Source organism: Phalacrocorax aristotelis, chromosome 2 (genome assembly GCF_949628215.1).
Source record: "Phalacrocorax aristotelis chromosome 2, bGulAri2.1, whole genome shotgun sequence".
NCBI classification, from domain to species: domain Eukaryota; kingdom Metazoa; phylum Chordata; class Aves; order Suliformes; family Phalacrocoracidae; genus Phalacrocorax; species Phalacrocorax aristotelis.
Window position 1 is genome coordinate 39,452,893 of NC_134277.1, and position 19,090 is coordinate 39,471,982.

The window sequence follows — 19,090 nt, forward strand, 5'->3', positions numbered from 1 at the left end:
AGCACTTTTCCAGAGGCTGAGGTGGTGCTGTCTGGATGCAGGCACTGCTTGCCTTTCTTAAAGGTGGCCATGCGTTAGTATTTTTCCAGTGAATTGGAGACTTTTCTCTGATAACTGTTTTTCATAGGTAATAGACAGTAGCATCACAAGCATGTCAGCTGTGTCTCTTAGCAACCTTGAGCGTAACCGATCTGGCTCTGTGCATTTGAATACATCCAGCTTCTCTAAGCAGTTGCTGGCCCCACTCCTACTTATCCCCCTCCTTCCCAAACACTTCTGGTACGAGCAGGGGTCTGTGTGCAGGCTCTGCCTGTGAAGACTGAGGCAAAGAAAGTGTTGGGTACTTCAGCCTTTTCCATACCATCTGTGACAAGGTTGTCTTCCTGTTCAGTCAATGGATGCACATTTTCACTTCTTTACAGTACTTCCGTACTTTTAAAATTCCTTCTTGTTACCCTATATGTCTATTGCTAGTTTTAGCTTCAGCTGAGCTTTGGCCTTTCTGGTTTAATGGAAATAAAGAATGAAAACAAGCCATGTCAAACGGTGGGTATTTTATTTAACAAATATTTATGTGGGTTTTTCAGGAGCTGGTGATTCTGAAGACAGCCCAGTCATCATGGCTCACACTACTATTTATGTGGGTTTTACTGTTCCTCAATTACTGAGAGGTGCTAGCAGAATTTTTCCCACTCATTCTGCACTGGTGGTGTTGAGGCACTCTGCTTTTTGTTACTGCACAGCGAACAGGTAGGTTTTGTATCTACAAATGCTGCTTTTCTTTTTTTTTTTTGTTTTGTTTTTAAAGAGAATGTCATGATACACTGTCAAAATGAAGCAGACAAATGATTATAAACCTATGAATACTTATTTAACTCCCAATTGTGTATATATATTTCATTCTTATTTAGATTTATGTCATCTGGAATGTAAACTGGATTACCCTGTCAAATTGTTATGTAAATAGAAATTCATATCAGTAAGGGGCAGTAGCATGGTTTTCAAAATGGCAATTCTCTTTGTTTGCCTTTTCTTGCAGCACAATAAAATCAAAGAGGAAAATGGACCATTTAGAGAGGACGGCAAATAATTTTCGCCAGGAGGTTAGTGTTCTTTTCTTCAGGATGTAATTTTTTTGGTTGTGAAGAAACTGGATAATTGTGTTTGATTCTTAGGCTTCATTTTCTCTTCTACTGGAGTTTTTTTACTTTTTTTTCTCCTCATTTTTCATATTTGATATTGTTGTAAAGTAGGTATATTTTGGGATCAATGGGTGAAATGTGATGAATTATCAAAATTGTTGGTGACGTGATACTGTTTACTTTGTTGGACAAGAAGCTTAATAGAATTCTGGTAAAGTATGGATTATGGTAAGTAATGAAAGCACACCAATACCCATCATCTCTACACAGTCTTCTCAGATTTTTATGGGTTTCTACAGTTTTGATTCATATTTGAGGTTAAAAATGTGGAAAACTTCCTTTTATAACATAGGAGGTAAGATAAATAGTGTAGAAAATTTGAAGGGAGAGATGATAGACAATTGTAAAAAAGATCTTAGTTTGCAACTATTTTAATTGACAAGTACAAGGAAGATAGAGCATGGTTCTCCCTCAAAATCCAGAAATGCGTATTCTGGATCTCAGGTTTGTGCAGTGAGCATTCTTTTTCATAACGTTCAGGGGTGAACATACTCTTGCACTTCATATAGGTATTTCCTTTCTGTAATTAGCTGAAGTGGATGTTTTGGATTTTTAAATACTAAGAGAATATGACTTCCACTGTCATAAGCATTTCATTACTGAAACAATTCTGCATTTTTCTTTTACTTTTCTGGAGGAGTACAGCACTTTTTTTGACCGTAAAATCCCATCTTTAGTTCCTAGGAGTTGGAAATGGTGCCAAATTTTCTCCATTGTATAGTTAGCTTCTCTCAGTCTTGAGTAGCTGTTCATGACAGGCCAGTGCTGCATGTGTCACACAGCAGGACAAAACCGCGTGTTCTCAAACACACTACAGAGATGTTAGCGTGCATATTTGTACATAATTAAGTTCTTCTCTGCTAGGTTTTTCCCTAACTGTAGTTGAGAGTAAGTCACAGGCCAAGTGAATTCTTCTTGACAGGGCTGGGTGGAGGGGATATATAGGTAACCCCCAAATCTGAGGATTTAGTACTTGTGACAGAGGCTGTAGATGAATGACACAAATGCAAGCTCATTCTGCCCATTACCAGAGCTGTCAGGGTGTGAGCCAGCTCCGGGGACCATGTGTCTCAGGGCTGTGCCTCAGCTACTCACGTCTAATGCCAGCTCTTACCTGAGTACAGATCGACATTGCTTGTGGATGTACAGCTGCTCAGATTCAATTTATGCCAAATTAACTCAGTACATGGACAGAATGAGTATAGAGACAGGTACAGACAGATGCATGTCCTTGTTTGGTTCTGTCATGAAAAAAGTGATTGCACTTTTGAGTTTGTGTTTTTTTATGTTGGGTGGTTCTGATTGCTTGACTTGGGCAGAAAAAGCAAGCAACATAAACTCTGGGTAGCTGGAAAATACATGGAAAATGGATCCTTATGAGGTGTTGGGAGCTCTGAGGTGGTACAAGGAGTTGCGTAAGATCTGAGGAAGAGAAGAAAGCTGTATGGGATAGGTGAAAGAGCGGGGTCAGTTCTGCTCCTGCAAATTCTCTGCATATCAGAGGATTATGCTGTTTCTTTTTTTTTAATGCTTGATTTGTTCTTTGTTACTGTATTTCTGACCACTTTAAAATAAGTTTATTATAAATCCTCTGCTTGGTTTTAAATTCCATATAATCAGCAGTTAGCTTACCTCAGTCTGCATTGCCTTATTTGGCCATTTCAGTCCTGTAGAAAGATGAGAGTCATAGGTCCGTGTTACATTAGTGTGCGTGCTACACAGTATCGCTGTTGAAGAGTGATAATGTGAAGGACCAGGGCAAGAACACCTCGAGTCCTGTGTCGTCCTCCCTCTCGCTGCAACTGTTGTGATGGTCCAAGATACTGGTTGAATGTCTTTGATCACCCTGACTCAAATTCAATTTTTGTAATAACTTTATACTGATTAAGAATGAAATTTCCAGTGCTCTGTCAGATGTAGCAGCCAAAGAACAAATTGGGGAGTGTATGAAGAGTAAAGAAGGGAATGAAGAAGATGCAAACTTAATGTCCATTTCAGAACAACCGCTGAAGTCATGTCTGACATTTCTCTTGTGAACTTAGTGATTGCATTCCCCATTTAATACTGTCTGCTAATATGGAAAAGAAATGTATGCTCCTTTATTTTAAATTGGCAAATGTCCTGCTGTTTAATGGGACAGTGGACGTGTTCAGATGTTGCTTTATGAATAAATTACTTTCCTGCCATGTGTTTTAAATTAAAGCATAGTTGCTTAAAGTGTAATTTTTTTTTTAATCTGTTTGATCTCATACAAATGAGAAATGGTAGAGTTGTGGTGGTATTATTAGTGTTTCCTAGTGTGGTAAATGACATCAGCATTTTTTAAGAGCAAAATCTGTATATTGGCCTGTACAGAAAATATGTAGGGCATTCCTTTCTTTGTAGAGGAAAAAGGTTAATTAGACCTCAAAAATACCTGAAGAGGAAGGGCAGGAAGGAGAGGGGATGAAAATCCATGTTGTACTGATAGGCATCAAAGTTTAAGTGGCGAGCTCCTCCCCAGTGGTCCTGTCACAAAATCTGCTTTACATTTAGAAAAACATTGTTTTTCTTTTTTTTTTTTTTTTTTAATCTCTATAAAAGCGGTACCAGCTATGGCCCTTACATCCTTTCCCAAACAAACACTCTTCTGTTAACTAGCAATGAATGCTTCTGTCGCAGTTTCCCTGTGTTCGTAGATCACACAGGTGGTCAGATAGGTATGTGTCTAAAAGCAGTAACACCAGGCTTGTTGGTTTGGTTTCACTAATGCACAGTCTTTCAGTAATGCATTTAATTACTTAAATAAAACTAGATACAAATCCAGAGTTCTCCCTGGGACTTTAGTAGCAGCTGATCTTTCACAAGTTTCATTTGTCAGTCTTGATATCAGAGATCTTTTTGTTTTGTTGCTGGAAAGATACAGGAGGGTTTGCCTTGTATACATGTCAAAAGAATCTGAAAAGGGGTAACTAGTAACCGCTTCTCTTCATCGTTACGTTCTTTTCCACTGAAATAAAATAAGTTTGTGTATAACCTTAGAATAAACTTGACCAAAGTGGCAGACATGGTGGACTGTAAGTAGGAAACCATTTCTCCGTTCAGTGACTATGTAAGTGAATCCATTTTTGTTTGTCCACCCCAGTGAAAAAATATTGGTGCTTTAGGTGATGAAACGCTGCAGATACCATGCGAAGCGATAGGTATCTCACAGATTCTTGAGTACTTTTGCTGCAAATGATACCTATGTAACAGAATGGCTTATTTTCCTCTTGTCAGGTAATTTCACAAGCAAAAGTGTGTGGAATCGCCAATGAATCGGAGACAGTCAAAAGGCTTCGTTTGGCTATTGCTAATAAAGATTTTACTTTCAAAGCAGGACAGTGGTAAGATTTTCCGATATTGAGGGGAAATTTACTAGCAGAAGTCCACTATAACTAAATGTTAAAAGGCCTCTGATACTGGAGTTTTGGGGAAAAAAAAATCGTTGATCTATATAATATGATGGTTTATTATTGAGTGCTCTGTGAAATAGATGATATTTAGCATAATTTTAAAATAGCTATTATTAAATATACTAGGCAAGGGCAAAATTGATATTCTTTAAATGTTCAGTTTAATTGGTTTGGTATTTTCCTCTGGTTTGTGTGTATTACGTTGTTTTTTTCAAGAGTACTTTGAAGTACACTGCACTTTATCCTGCAGATTGTCTTCACTGTCTTTATGGACTAGTTACCTTTACAGTGGAGCTGAGACTGCTCCTGATTTGCAAATTATTTCGTTTTGGTTTATAATTAAATCAGAATTGCCTGTTCAACTTTTATTTCTCCCACTAGAAGTTTCTACGCTGAAAATTAAGCCTGTTAGGCCAGATTAATAGATAACCTAATTAATATAGATAGGCAAACTTGAAAATAAAAAAACCCTTGAATTATTAAGCCTTTGAAATAATTAGCTGTTTGTTTAAGCAACCTTACAGCTTTTTTTTCCCAGGGAAATTGTAGATTTTCATGTTTGTCTTCCTTCCTTGTTAAAAATATTCCCATTCAATCACTTTTTTTTCTTCTCTTAAAAATTAATTTGAAACTATGAGTAATTGCTTTTGGCATTGGTCATTTAAATGTTCTTAAGCTTTTTATTGGCTTAGGCCATCTGAAAGTGGTTTTGCTGGAATCAAAGCATAGCTGCTAGGGTATTAACAGCATATGTTACTCATGTAGCATTAATATGCTGGCTTTTAAATTTAGAACCAGAACACAAGATGTTGATTGCAATAATTTGTGGAGTAATTTGCTGCAGTTCTTGCACATGTGCAGTGACTCATATTAAATTTTTGCTTGCCAGTACTTGGAAAGTGCGTTTACCCTCCAAAAATGTTTTTGAAATTATCATGCTAAAAAACGAAAGCTTTAATTATAATTACTCTTTTTCATTTTCTTCTTCCTTGAAAGTATTCTAATGTTATTGTAAGGATACAACAACTTTTCTGTCCTTGTAGCTATAAACTGTGGTTGTATTTTTTGATGAGCAGTACAAAACACCAGGCCACAATTTCCTGAGAAGAAAAGGCTAACTTCTTAGAATTTGCTATAAGAAGATGTTACAGCCAAAGATTGTCACTAAAACGTATATATTTTTTGCAAGTGTTCTAATTATCGAGTTTTTCAGAAGCAAAAGTTAATTTATTTTGCAAGCATGCTGCCAGATATTGGTCTTTATCTGACATCAAGTAATAATGAAGAGACTTGTTGCTGTTTTGATTTACATTTTGATTTACTAAAACATGCATTGAGGTATATGCATGTTATAAATACTTTGAAGAAGTAGCTTTATGGTTTTAATGCTTCTGATCTCTTCCTTCAGTAATTGCTAATGGTTGTTCTTTTAAAGACTTGGCTTAGGTAGCCTTTAAAAGGAGGGAAATTAAAAACCACCCTAAGATCTCTGTTTTACGTCTTTTTGCACCTCTCCTTGTTGTGGGTTTATAAAGTTGGGGTTTTTTTCCCTTGTTTTTCCTTACAATTACTCTTCGCTTAAGCTGTCACAGGTGGTGTTTCTTCAGGAGTCCTCTTATCCTTCCTACACACAGCTAAGATGAGACAAGCCATTAGAAACACAAGCTAGTCCGCTATAATATAGTCTAATGCACTGAAATATCTCAGAATTGTGTAATTGGGAAAGAAATACCAATATAGAAAGAAACCTACGCCTACATTAGTATGTTAGAAGGGTAAAAACTACATTTGCTTTAGATTTTACAGCAATGTTTGGTTTTGTATGTCCCACTAGACATGAATAATATTTCCCTTATATGCCAGGCAGAACATTTTGCCTTGAATGTAATTTTTTACTTTACAGCATAAATGTAATTTCTTTTTTTTTTTTTTTTTTGGTTAATGTAAGTAGTAAGATTATTTTCCACCAGAGGGTGGTAAAGAGCTTTAGTAGCATCTTGAGGTGTTCTTTGATCGAATAAATGCTGCAATACAAGAGTCATCCTTTCTAATCTCCTAGAACCTTACTGGCTGGACAGCTGAGCCCTGTGGTCAGTCAGGCTGCAGAAGCTGAGGACAGTGAAATAAGCCTTCTCAACTATTTTTGGTTGCTGACCTTTCATTTGCAGTCAGATGCCTTTATACACCATGAAGTTTATTAGTATAAAGTTAAAAATTATATCACTATAGTATTATATGCGTCACACTTTGCGCGTTCTTCCAGAGAAAGAGGATATTTTTCTTGGAAGGGTGAAGCTTTGTGGGAAGTAGGCAGGCAGGATTTTGTCTTTAAAAAGTAGTGAACTATTCCAAGTGCTTTTCTCCTCCCTCAAGAATTTGTGATCTCCATGAAGAATACAGCCTTGCTGTTTAAAGAAAATACCTGTGCAGTGGAAGCCAGTCTGTATTTCTTGTGGCATTCTCATTTAAGTCGTACTGAGCCAGCCTAACTCAGGCTTGAATCAAATAATGATTCTCTAGTACTTGGCACTGTGGTTGTTTCCTAAGTGGACCAGGACAATTAGCTTTCTTTTGAAATACAGGGATTTTGTTATGTGCTGTAGAAAATTGAAGCATTTAAAGATTTATGTAACACAGGGGGGTTTAAATGTTAGATCATAAACCAACTTCTAACTTTTTCTGATACTGTTTGGAATATCAAAGGCTTACTTTTATGAAAAACAATTATAGCTCATATGTAGTAATGGCTTGCCATCCATACTCTCAAATTGCTGCTGTTTCAAAAGCTTAGCCATATGTTACCTTCCAATGTGTAGAAAGTCATGCATGGTTTACTTCAACTTTAAAAAAAATGGGAGTAATTTATTCCAGTTCAATTTTCTATCAACTAGAAAAAAGATATCTGCCACCAGAGGGCACTGCAGTCCAAGCGCTAAAGCAATTCTGCTTCTAGTAACTGATATTACACGTAAGAAATGTTTTAGGCTGTGGGTTTACTTCACATATTTCGTCTTCTCAAGAAAAGAAAGTGTTTAATCAAAAGTTATTTCCCTAAAATTAGTTTTCCAATCTTCTTAGGTTTGAAAATTGAAGAGCCCATGAAATGGACCAAAGAGTGAGATTTAAGCTATTCTGTCAGACCGTATTCTGTTTTTGCTTTAATGTGTAAATAATTTATTTAAACACTTAGAATTCTAGTCTGTTGTAAGATGTGGCATGTAATGCTAAAAGCAGAATGGTTTAAAAACCTGCTATTTTAACAGAGGTGATGACAGGTTTCTAGATGAAATTAATTCTAAGGAAATGGCGTTACTCAAGATTAAGTCCTTTTTTGGAAAAGTTATGTTACGGAAATGAAGATGTCTGTGTAAAGGAAGGATAATTGAAACAAAGGCAGCCATTTGTTTTGGTTCTTGTTTTCCATGTTTGGGGTTGTTGGCTTTTTTAAAAGACCCTTTTGTTTCTGGCCTATTTTTAGGGTTGATTTCTTTATTCCTGGAGTGTCTGTAGTTGGGGGATTCTCGATATGTTCAAGCCCTGGCCTGTTGGAACGAGAAGGAATATTAGAGCTGGCAGTAAAGCACACTCTTCATCCTCCTGCTTACTGGATTCACACTGAGGTAAATGAGATTGTGAGACTTGGAATTTTTTCTTCTTTTTTTCTTTTTGGGAGGAGTAGAAGGGGTGGTGTGTGTGATTTCTGACTGCTTTTTTGCTATTGACTGCAAAACTCCTGTTGATTTGTTCAACCATTTTTAATACAATGTAAATCTGAAAACCTTTTGTTCAGTAGGGGACTGAAATTGGATGTTTATGTGGTAACGTAGTTACTGTAATCTTGTGACTCCATTTGCGCTTGCTGGACTTACAGTGATATTGTGGTTAGTGTGTATAAGGGTTCTCACACCTTTGGAATTCATGAACTGAAAAATACTGGAAAACTTCTAACTTGTGTCCCTGCGAACAGGCAGTGTTACACATTACAAAGTTCCATCTGATAACTGGCCGTCATTCCTGGCCGTTTCTACAAATACAAACTGGGAATCATTATCAGATAAACATAAATACAGATTATTGAGGGGGAGCAAAGGGAGATCAGTTTTTCTGAAACAGCAAAACAAGAGAATACTTCAGACTTTCTATACCATTCTTTTAAATATGCAGTATTTTTGTAATACTGACATAGCCCAAGTCTTAATTTTTGCTATATTAAAAGTAAAGTCTGACACTTTGGCCTCTTGCAGTGTTTTGTTTATCCATTTACCCCAGGTAGTTATAGCCAGAAGAGTCCTATCTCTGCTGCTGATCATATTTCATAGATGACCTGTCCTATCAACTTTTGTTCTTTTCACAGCCCCCTGTGATCTGTCCTATTTACTCTTCTCTGCCTGGCATTTGTATTTCTTAAAGGTAGCTGCAGGGTTTAAATGGACAGATTCTTCCAGGTTTGCAAATACTGGCATTTTGTTCAGTGGCCAGCAGAGTTACAGTAAAGATTGATGCAAGTGTACTAGAATTGAGAATATCCAAAGTCATGCTAATCTAGTAGTTAGCATGTGACCATCCACAGATTTTAATTGGTGTTATAGCAAGTTATATCTCCAGTGGAACAAACCCAAAATAACCTTTTTGACATGTTGTGTAGAACTTGTAGTGCATGTGGCAGCAGACCACATAATGCCTAAGAGGATCACCTGGTTTTTGGTATTGCTCTTTAGAGAATACGAAGGCCTAACTTTAGAACTCCCAGTCTCTGGAGACTGTTTAGGATTTTTGATGTCGTAAATCAGTTTGCTGTTGCTGAGTTTTCTGGTTGAATTTATAGGAAAAACTTTAGTTAGCGGGTAAGCTAGGTCAAACACGATGCTGTGGAGAAGACTCCAGGGTATATATGGACTCTCCTAGCTAAACAAAAATACGTGCTTTTCCTTAGAGAAGAAGAGGAAAAAAAATAGCAACCTAGAATTTGAAAAGGTTGTGTAGAGGGTGAAAAAACTCTGCTACTTAACTATTTAAGTTATTTATAAGTGAAGTTGATATCTCAGGGTAAAAGATATTATGGGAATAGTTAGTACTCATTTACTCACTGGGTTTTTTTCAGAGTTATTTATATTTATTCGTTAATATTACTGTATATAAAATCATAAAATTCAACACAGTGTACTTCATAGCTTAAGAAAATACAGCCTTTTATTTAGAAAGACGTACATGCAATGTATTGATTGCTTCACTTGTCTAAGCTGTTTCAATGCTGTATTTACAAACCAGGCTAAAGGGCAATGCTTTCTCACTGTATTACTCCAGAAAGTATTGGGGTTTCTTGAAAACTGACTTACTGTTATTATTGCCATGGCTAATGCGCTGAAATACGTGTGTTATAACTAGACTGATGGTTAAGAGGGATTCTTCCTGTGTCCAACAGCGCAGCTTGATGACCCATAGCTGGTTAAGGAGGCAGATTAGACAAGAATGAGATTGTTTCTCCCTAAAACTGCTTATTACACAGAATCACAGGTTGGAATTCCACAAAGGGTACCATATTCTATGTCCTCCTTCTGCCACATGAATTTGGAACACTGCTGGATTTATGCGTCTCTGAAACAGAGTAAATCACGGTGGAAAAGCCTGGCAGTGTACACTGAAAAGGGAGAGGGAAATTAGTTTCAGATAATAAATGCTGATTTTCTTACACTGTAATCGAGAGAGAATCCTTTATTCAATAATTAAGACAGGCACAAAACTTTTTTGTTAACGGTCATGATTACTACTGTAGGAGCCTCTGTGTTCTGTGCAGTACCTGTGTCACAGGGCCTCTTTCTTCCTCCGGGTGGAACTGTTATGTGTTTAGACCTGTGCTTACTATACAGGTGTCATGAATGAAAATCCTTTTGTTTCAATTACTGTTTCCTTATATCAAAAAGATATTTTGGAGGAAGTGTTTTTATTCTGTGAATGAGTAACTGCTATTTTTTTCAGCAGTTCTTACACCTCTAGTTTTTCCCCCCCTCTTCTTCTTTTCCACCTTTGTTGGCTTCCTTATCCTCTTCACTTTATTTTTTAAACCCTATATATGGTCTGAAATGAGTTCTGGTTTCTGCTCCTATTTGTTCTGTTAGCTTACAGTGATGTGGGAGAACTTGCCTGACCTCTCTGTACTGCAGTTTCACCCTTCATACCAGGATGCAGTTTACCAAGACGGCACTGACGCAAATGTTTTATTTGTTGTAGCTTTAGTTTTCCATATATCAAAAAACCCCCATGCTTTGGCCAATTTCTGTAACAAATAGTTTCTTATGTACAAGTGGAGGGGAAGAGAAGTTTTCCCCTGATTTTTCTTCTTCTGCAACTCTGAAGTTGCAAATGCAGAAGTGGTTCTACAAGAAATATTCTTGTGGATACTTGCCGCGCTTCTGGGTGGTTTTTATGTTTTAGGAATGGGGATGGAAAAACCTCTTGCGTCTGTGCAACTCCTTCTGACTTCCTTCTGTGACCTCATAGCAAGGCTTTTTTTTTGAGATTACTGGGTTTGGGTAAAAGTGTGATCTCACATGTTAACGTCGAGTTTTCACAACCGCACACCACTGTGGAAAAACTCTTCTGTGAATCATTCCTCTTTCAGCTGTTACGGGGTTGGGAAGGCGAGTCACCATCCTGCCTTATCAGAAGACTCAAACTTCTGAAAGTAGAACTAGGTCCGTGGAGAAACTGAGACAGATCACTTCAGATAGCTGGAAACTGTGTTTATTTTAAAATACTTAAGTTTTCCTTCACTGGTCCATAAAAATTAAAAAAAATCACAGCCCAGCAAGTCTTGTGACTGTGGTGGAAGAAGAATAATATTTCAACTTTTGCTTTTAGTTTTGAAATAAATATCTTCTTTTCCATCCTAGTGTACTCTTGGCTCAGAAGTGGCTCTGCGAGTGGGAGGTGATTTCTTCTTTGATCCTCAGCCTGGTGACTCCCCTGTAGAACTAGTGCTGATAGCCGGGGGTGTTGGAATTAACCCGTTGTTTTCTATACTGCTGCATATAGCAGATCTTCATGGATACCAAGAGGGTAAAGGAAATGGACACAAAATGGGAACAGTGAAGCTGTACTACAGTGCAAAAAATACAAGTGAACTCTTATTTAAGGTAAATAAAAAGCTTAAAAAAACAATAGCTTGCAGATATTCAGCTGTTAGTGTGTGTATCAGTCTGTTGGCAAATTCCAGAGGCCCTCTGTGTAAGACCCTCTACAAATAGAGGCAAAAGTCACCTACTGCCTGAAATCCCATGTGGGTTTTGTTAATTATGCCAGTGTACAAATTAAGGATGTTATTGGACATACCTGGTCTCACTGACTTCACTGGTAAGTCAGTTAACCCTAAATGTCTATATTTTACTCATAGTTATACTAAAGATTATATATACTGTCATGTATATGTGTATACACACACTAATAGTATGCATAATGCTATATGCTATAATACTGTAACCACATCAGCTCAGTCCACATCGTATTGAATTTAAAGGCTACCAAGAACAATTACATCCAAAGGAATTACTTTCTCAAATAATAGGGGGGCTTTATTGGTAACACATTAGTTGTTACAGGGTACTGGTCTATGAATGAAGGGTTTATAAGTATTTCTTGTAACAACGCTTGTGGCAGCACTTCATCAGCCTTGACCTCGCAGTTAAAGATCAGTTGTCACTCAGCTGTTAAGGGTCACTGATAACATTTTTAGGGTCAAATTAGCACAGCTTCTGTAAAGAAGCATCCTGAATGATTTAGATTTCTTTGAAGTATTGAAAGCTTTTGATGGTAAGATGAAGGTGAAAATTTATCATGATTCCAGAAATTGTGTTGGGATCCATCACTAATTTTTCTTCTGTATTTCTACCATGTTTGCTTTCTTTGAAAAGTCATTTGTTTGTTGCTAGAAGCAGGATGATAAACCAGAACCTATCTGCTCTTCTAGTTGGCCAGCTGCTGATCTCCCAGTCGGTTCTGAGCAGTCATGGTTTTTTCCAGTGCAGGAGTTAGTAGCGAGTTTCACTCCAGCAGTGTATAACAGCAGAGCTTTTGCATTACAGCTTCTGTGACAGAAGCGAACACAATGATACGTTGCAGCGCTTAAATATATCTTTCCCTTCATTCTTCACGTCCCTCAAATCCTGAGCGTATATGTGAAAATTCTTTATTTCTGTGCAGTGGATTGAGGAAATAGGATCACTAGAGTCTTTACGTTGTGAGATACATCTGCACAAATCTCCATGAGGAACTGTGTGGTTGTGGCTAATGTTTTGGAGGACCTGTTCCCTGGTGAAGCAGCTCTATATAGGGTCACCCTTCCTCCCTCTCAGCCTAATGTAATTGGTCTAATAATCATCGTGGAAGTGCTCTCATTTCACAGGCAGATGCACTGCTTCTGAAAACCTTACTTTTCAAAACAGTAGCGTTACAAGGGAAAGCAGAGTAATTTTGCTGCTTCAAGGTGCCAGTTAGCTGGCTTTCCCCGATTTCTCGAGGACTGAACGTGACCCTCCTTTCCTTGCTGGGGCTTGTGCCCTGTGGGTGGGCCTGGCCCTTAGGCCTCTGTTGTGGCGCTGCCTGCTTCATTTGGCATGCTGACTTACTGGGCTGCAAAAAACCTGCTCTGCTGTTCGGATTCTCCTTCATCCAGTTAAAGAGAGCCTGTCTCAAAAATCGTACTGCAGGGGTCATGTCACGTGTGTGATACCTGCCCCTTTCTGTCCGTGTCGCTGAATGACAGAGCGATGGGTTGCGTGTCGGTGGTGTGAGTGACCGCAGGGTTATGTAAGCAGGTTAAGGCCTACCTTAGGCACGCTTTCTGGCTTGGTCCTAAGGACTTTGGCTCAGCTGGACATGATGAGTTTCACAAGTGCTGCCCAACTGTGCGTGGTTCCATACGAAGGGGACAGAAGTTGAGTCACATGCAGAGCAGTGAAGGCCGGCCAATATTAGAGGTACCAGTGGAACAGCGTCCAGCAGCATCTCGCTGTGATGCTCTTCGTCCCATGTCTTTTTAGGAAATCAGAAACAGATTTGTCTGTTAAGTAGGATCTGTCTGGGTGTTTTTTGTTAAGCCACCCATGGCAGACTGTTCAGTGTAGTAAGTAATTAGTAAGCAAACATGTAACCAAATGAGCTAATTTACCTATTCACAGAGTAGAAAATATTTTTATTTCAGAATTATTTTACGAAAGAATTTTCAGCGTCCGTTCGAGCAGCGAAAATCATGAACAGGGCAGAATATAGACGGTAAATAACTCTTAATTCCAGAGCTAGCTATAGCACCTGACCGACAGATTTTTTTATTTTTTTTTTTATTACTGAACTGAAGCCATTGAGGTTTTTGTGGTAACTATCACAGCTGTGACTTAGAGAACTGAAAATTACAGAGTTTCTACTCTGGTAAAAAATAGCGTTAGCATTACACTTTGGTTTTATTTGGAGAGGATGCAAGAGTAAAGGGAGCAGTAATGTTACCCAATAAAGCAGACAAGACTCAGAAAGTTCCTAACAAATACAAACTGCAGGGTTTGGTTTTTTTTTTAAATGAAAAACCCATATGGAAGTGGAAGGAGGAAATAACAAGAATTTATGTGGGGAAGAAACCAAGAAACGACATAGCTGGTTCTTAGGTTCAAACCTTACAAATTGCAGCCTATTGTAAAAAAAAAAAAAAAATAGAGGAAAGCACTGACAACATCGCTGGTAGCGTATTTGCATTCCAGGTATGGAAACTCTGTGTACTAGTGCAGGTCAGCCCGTTGAAATCAAGCCCATCGAGTCCTCAGCGCTGAAATGCAAGGGTCTCGGTGCTTAGTAGGAACCACGGGTGGTGTGGGACTGTGCGCGTGCATCTGCTTTGGTTAATGGCCTGTGGTACAAGCTGGTGTGTTTAATATTACAGAAAAATATTCTTGACTTGATGAATGCATTTCCTGGAAAGATCACGTGTCGTTTCCACGTTACCCAGCAGAGTTCACAGATCTGTAAAGAACTTCAGCCACACGTTACAGGTAAATATAATGGTAAGGCAGAGAGAGGACTTTTGAAGTCTTAAGTTTGATTACATCCTAGAGGATGAAGTTAAAAGTGTAAATTAGTATTTTTACAGGTAAAGGTTCAAAATGAGACATGAGTTAAACCTAAATAATTTCACTGTACGTATTAAGCTTTGGAGAAAAATCTTCCCTTTGCAGTTTTTGTTTTCATTTCTAGTAAACCTTCCCTGTTAATTCTAAACTTTCTACTTGTATTTCCCACTGCAAACTTTATTCCAGAAAGTACTAAGCAAAGGATTTACTTTGCTTAAGGCAGGATTGGTGAAGGATAAGCTGACTGCTTGTGAGAGATACTTCATCATGTTTCCATTTGTTTTATTTGTGTTAGAGATACTTATCTGATTTTTTTTCATCTGAATATGGGATTTTTAATTGCGTGTAAGCTGTGTTCCTCTTCGGTGACTAATAGCCCGTGCATTCCAACTGGAAGTACTGGCCTGAATCCCCAGAAGAACAAATGGTTTTGGAAGCCTCAACTCTTGATACCTATTATCCTTAAACAGGCCTGGCATTTTTAAGGAATGAGTGCTTGAAATACCTCTAACCAATCATTCTTTTTTAAATTACTTCACAATTAATATTTCTGTTCTCATTTCCTACGTTTTTCTTTGGCAGAGGGAAGAATATCTGAAAAGGATCTAGAAAAACACGTCTCTAAGGAAACTTTATGGTACATCTGTGGTCCACCGCCAATGATAGAATCTATATCCAAACTGCTCTCCAACATCGGTGTTCCTGGAAACTGCGTTTTCTTTGAGAAATGGTGGTAGTGACACCTGCTCAACAGAAAACATGTTATTTGTTTCTAGTGTATTTTAATAAGCTGAAATGTACAGAAAATGGACTGAATTACTTGGAAGATTTTACTTCATACATGAAGATGACCTCAATGGTGATGGCGTTACTTTCATTTAACTGTAATACACTTGCATTCAGTGCTGCTGCTTTTGAGGAAGAAATGATTTTTCTATTAAAGACATTAATTGTTCTGGGTTTTTTGATGGTTTGCCTGCTTCTTAGGGGTAGCAGCGTATTCTCACTTCATACGCTTGTTTTCTTAGTCAGCTTTTACAAGACTTTCAGTGCCAGATTCAGCAGTTGAAGAGAATCAGTTGTGCAGCAACGCCAGGATGGTTTAAAATAAATAACAATTCAGGCCCCAACTTCTGAATCTGTTCCAAATGGTTGTGCTAATGAGGCCACACCCTGCCTTCCCATTTTGAGGTAATAAAGTAGTATTTTTTTCCAGAAGTAGAGTTGCTGTGTTGTGACAGCCAGGTGCTCAAGTGGCCAGAGCTTTGAGCAAATGGGGAGCAGATGAGCCAAATGTTTTCAGGCAAGGTCTAGATTGGATATTAGGAAAAATTTCTCCACTGAAAGAGTGGTCAGGCATTGGAACAGGCTGCCCAGAGAGGTGGTGGAGTCATCATCCCTGGAGGTGTTCGAAAAAGGTGTAGATGTGGCACTTCAGGGCATGGTTTAGGAGGCATGGGGGTGTTGGGTTGGCGGTTGGAGGTGATGATCCTAGAGGTATTTTCCAACCTTAATGATTCTGTGATTCTATGATCCTTCTCTAGCCACTTGTTAAGAGGTTAAAAAAAAAAAGTTTATGTGGTTTAAGCCAGTCAGCTGTGTTGGCAGTAAAAGACTTTTTTTTTTATGATCACATGCAGACCTGAGTTTAACATATGGCTGTGTTAAAAATCTGTCAGCCTCTGACAGAGCTGCACAGTGTTATTCACATGCACTTGTACCCCTTGGTGGTGCCGGGAGAGCCTGTCCAGCTGGTGCTTGCATGTGCCACGTCCTCAAAAGCAGCAGCAGCCGAGAGGGGAAACCTCCACAACCCCGCTGCCGTACGGAGTTTTAGAAGGCCCCAGGACATGCCAGCTGTGTTTGGAAAAACATCGCTAGAAAGCTTGCTCTTTCAAGGTGCGAGCGTACCTCTAGGCATAACGGCTGACACCTAAGCCCTTCTTGAACGAAGCTTCTTCCCCCAGCTAGTAGAAAAACTCATCTAAATGTTGAGAATAACAAAAAGCCATAATGAATTAGTTAATTATCTGTATGGACAGCTCAAGGCCTTAAGTGGTAGAGATTCCCATTGTACATCTGAAGACCTCAAGAAGGAACATTTAAATTATTAAAAATACTAAATTATTATTGAATTATTAAAAATGTTAAATAGCTAAGGCTTTCTCTTTGTTCATGGCTCTTTTCCTGGAGGCAACTCTTTCAGCCAATAGTCAAATAAGTAGTGCAGCCACTTTCTTGCCAGCAGCACCCATCTGCTCTGCCTCGAACAGTGGTTGCAAAGATACCAATCCCAGCACCTGGTCTCCTGCCTGCAACAGGACTGTTGGTGTGAAGCACTTACTTATTTTTTCAAGGATCACATCCCAGTGCTTGATAATAGGCCTCCAGCCCTGCTATAGGTAGCTCTCCCTCAAGAAATCATTTCAGCTTCAGTATGCTGGGTTTAGCCTCTAGCCTTAACCGCTTTTTCTCAGCCCCGGTATGTTTTACAGTGCCTAGGCTCCCTACAGCCACGGCTACGTGCACCTCGCCGTCAAAACCGGTGGGAGTCTAACTAGGAAACCCCAAGCCCTTGCTTGGCGTGCAGCACGCGCATACTGCTGCAACCATTGCAGGAGCTGACTGAACAGCTAACGGAAATAATCCTAGAGCTTTTCAGCCAACTGAGCTTCAAAGAGAAAAATCCACGCTTACTGCAGCTTAGGACAGAGAGGACTTACTTCAGGAAACAGGCAGTATTTTGGGTCAGGAGGAAGTGAATGAGGGACATTAAAGAGCTTTCATCTTCTGGTGCCTGCAGCCTCATCCTCTTAGCCTTGTACTTTTGTACCATGCGGCACAATACATGAGCTGTTACTACTCACTGCCTCAGCCGTCAGCGCAGGCCCCGAGGGGGTGGCTCATCACGTTCCCTCCTACTCAAATGAGAGGAAGGGTCTTTCCGAGTACCCTTATTTCAAGGAATGGTTCCTTGTTTGTTCACTCTAGAATGTAAATAGGACAGCGTGCTTGTCACAAAAAATAAAATCAAGGGCATTTTGTGTTCAAAAAGATCGCAATTGACATGTCAGAGCTTGATGCTGGAAGGGAGCAGGGTTGTTTTCTAGAAATGTGCAATAAATTGCTGTTGGGAAGCACTGGTGGCCTAAAATGAAAATCACTCATTAGGCGCCTGCATGTTTTAACAGCGTAATGCCAAAAAGCTTGTGAAAAGCCTTTAAATGTTGTTTTCCTTATGACTTTTAAATGATTAAGTGGTTTTAAACTGGTTTACCCTTTTTTTTCCCCCTTAATGCACATACTTTCGTCAGCCTAAATGACATGTCTTTCTCAACCCACTCCTAAGACTTGCTCCAAAATGTCCATTTAACAAAAGGCATTTCAAAACCTTTTCCTTCTGCAATCATCCGCTTTCCCTCTAACCTCTTTCTGTCATCCCCTGTTACGCTCAGACGGAGCGCTGTGGGGCAAGGACACGGCCCTCTCATTGTGCGGGCTCACCCGCCTGAAGGGGAGTGTGAAACACGGGCACTCTGCACCACATGATATGGGGAGGGGGGATTTCATACGCCGCCCCTCCAAACACCAGTAACCCTAGTTACTGTTAACAAGAAGTTCTTTCTCACCTAGAACAGTTACCCTGCCACAGGGCACACGAACACCTCCCTTCCATAAAGGGTATAAATGCCAGGAGGGTTGTTAACATTCTCTCCCTCTGTAGCCTTTCCCCGTCGACACTGAAGGTATCTTTTGGAAGTGTCTTCTCTCTAGAGTTTAGTGGTCTTGTAGCAAAACATCAGTTTCACCTTAAAGGCTATTATTGGCTCTGACTCCACCACAAGTGAAGAAAAAATAAAAACCAGGAAAATTAATCTCTCTAAACATATGCTCTACCAATAATTAAATAAACATGATGGCAGGCCACGCTGGCAGGAAGAGAGCGTGACCCCCGCTGTTCAGCAGCTCCCGAGTTGCAGAAACGTTCTCATCACATTGTCGAATCGTAACATGTAATCTTAGAAAGTGTTTATTCCTCTCCTATTCGTGTCATCAGCTCCGGAGCAACTTAGAGGAGAAAATCAGACTGATACTTGTTCTTTTGGCGACAAAATGTGAGGAATGAGATACGTGCCCGTCTATCCATTTGTATGTAAACTTCGTGAGATGGTTTGTGAGTTACCAGGTTTTACAGCCTTATTAGACTGAATCTTTTTCTTCTTCCTGTGACATTTGTTTTACCAGTTTGCTGTGTCCTCATCTGGTACAAGGAATATGAAGTATTCCTATCAGATTTGCATTAATTAGCTGGAAAAGAGCAGCTATTCTGTTATTGTTACATCAT

The 19,090-nt window shown here is 39.1% G+C and overlaps 1 protein-coding gene across 5 annotated transcripts in view; it reads left to right on the plus strand.

The window, feature by feature from the left end:
• OXNAD1 (oxidoreductase NAD binding domain containing 1) overlaps positions 1-15,705 on the plus strand; it is a 19,410-nt gene extending 3,705 nt beyond the window's left edge. For 3 of the 5 annotated variants that reach the window (XM_075083185.1, XM_075083182.1, XM_075083181.1), the window contains 7 exons: positions 588-750; positions 1,040-1,103; positions 4,461-4,567; positions 8,115-8,256; positions 11,527-11,769; positions 14,559-14,667; positions 15,328-15,705. In XM_075083185.1, coding sequence (XP_074939286.1) covers positions 620-750; positions 1,040-1,103; positions 4,461-4,567; positions 8,115-8,256; positions 11,527-11,769; positions 14,559-14,667; positions 15,328-15,482 — 951 coding nt within the window. In that variant the 5' untranslated portion in view covers positions 588-619 and the 3' untranslated portion in view covers positions 15,483-15,705. The remainder of the gene's footprint in view (positions 1-587; positions 751-1,039; positions 1,104-4,460; positions 4,568-8,114; positions 8,257-11,526; positions 11,770-14,558; positions 14,668-15,327) is intronic. The other 2 variants (XM_075083183.1, XM_075083184.1) reach the window with 1 other exon arrangement.
• Positions 15,706-19,090: the final 3,385 nt, after the last annotated feature.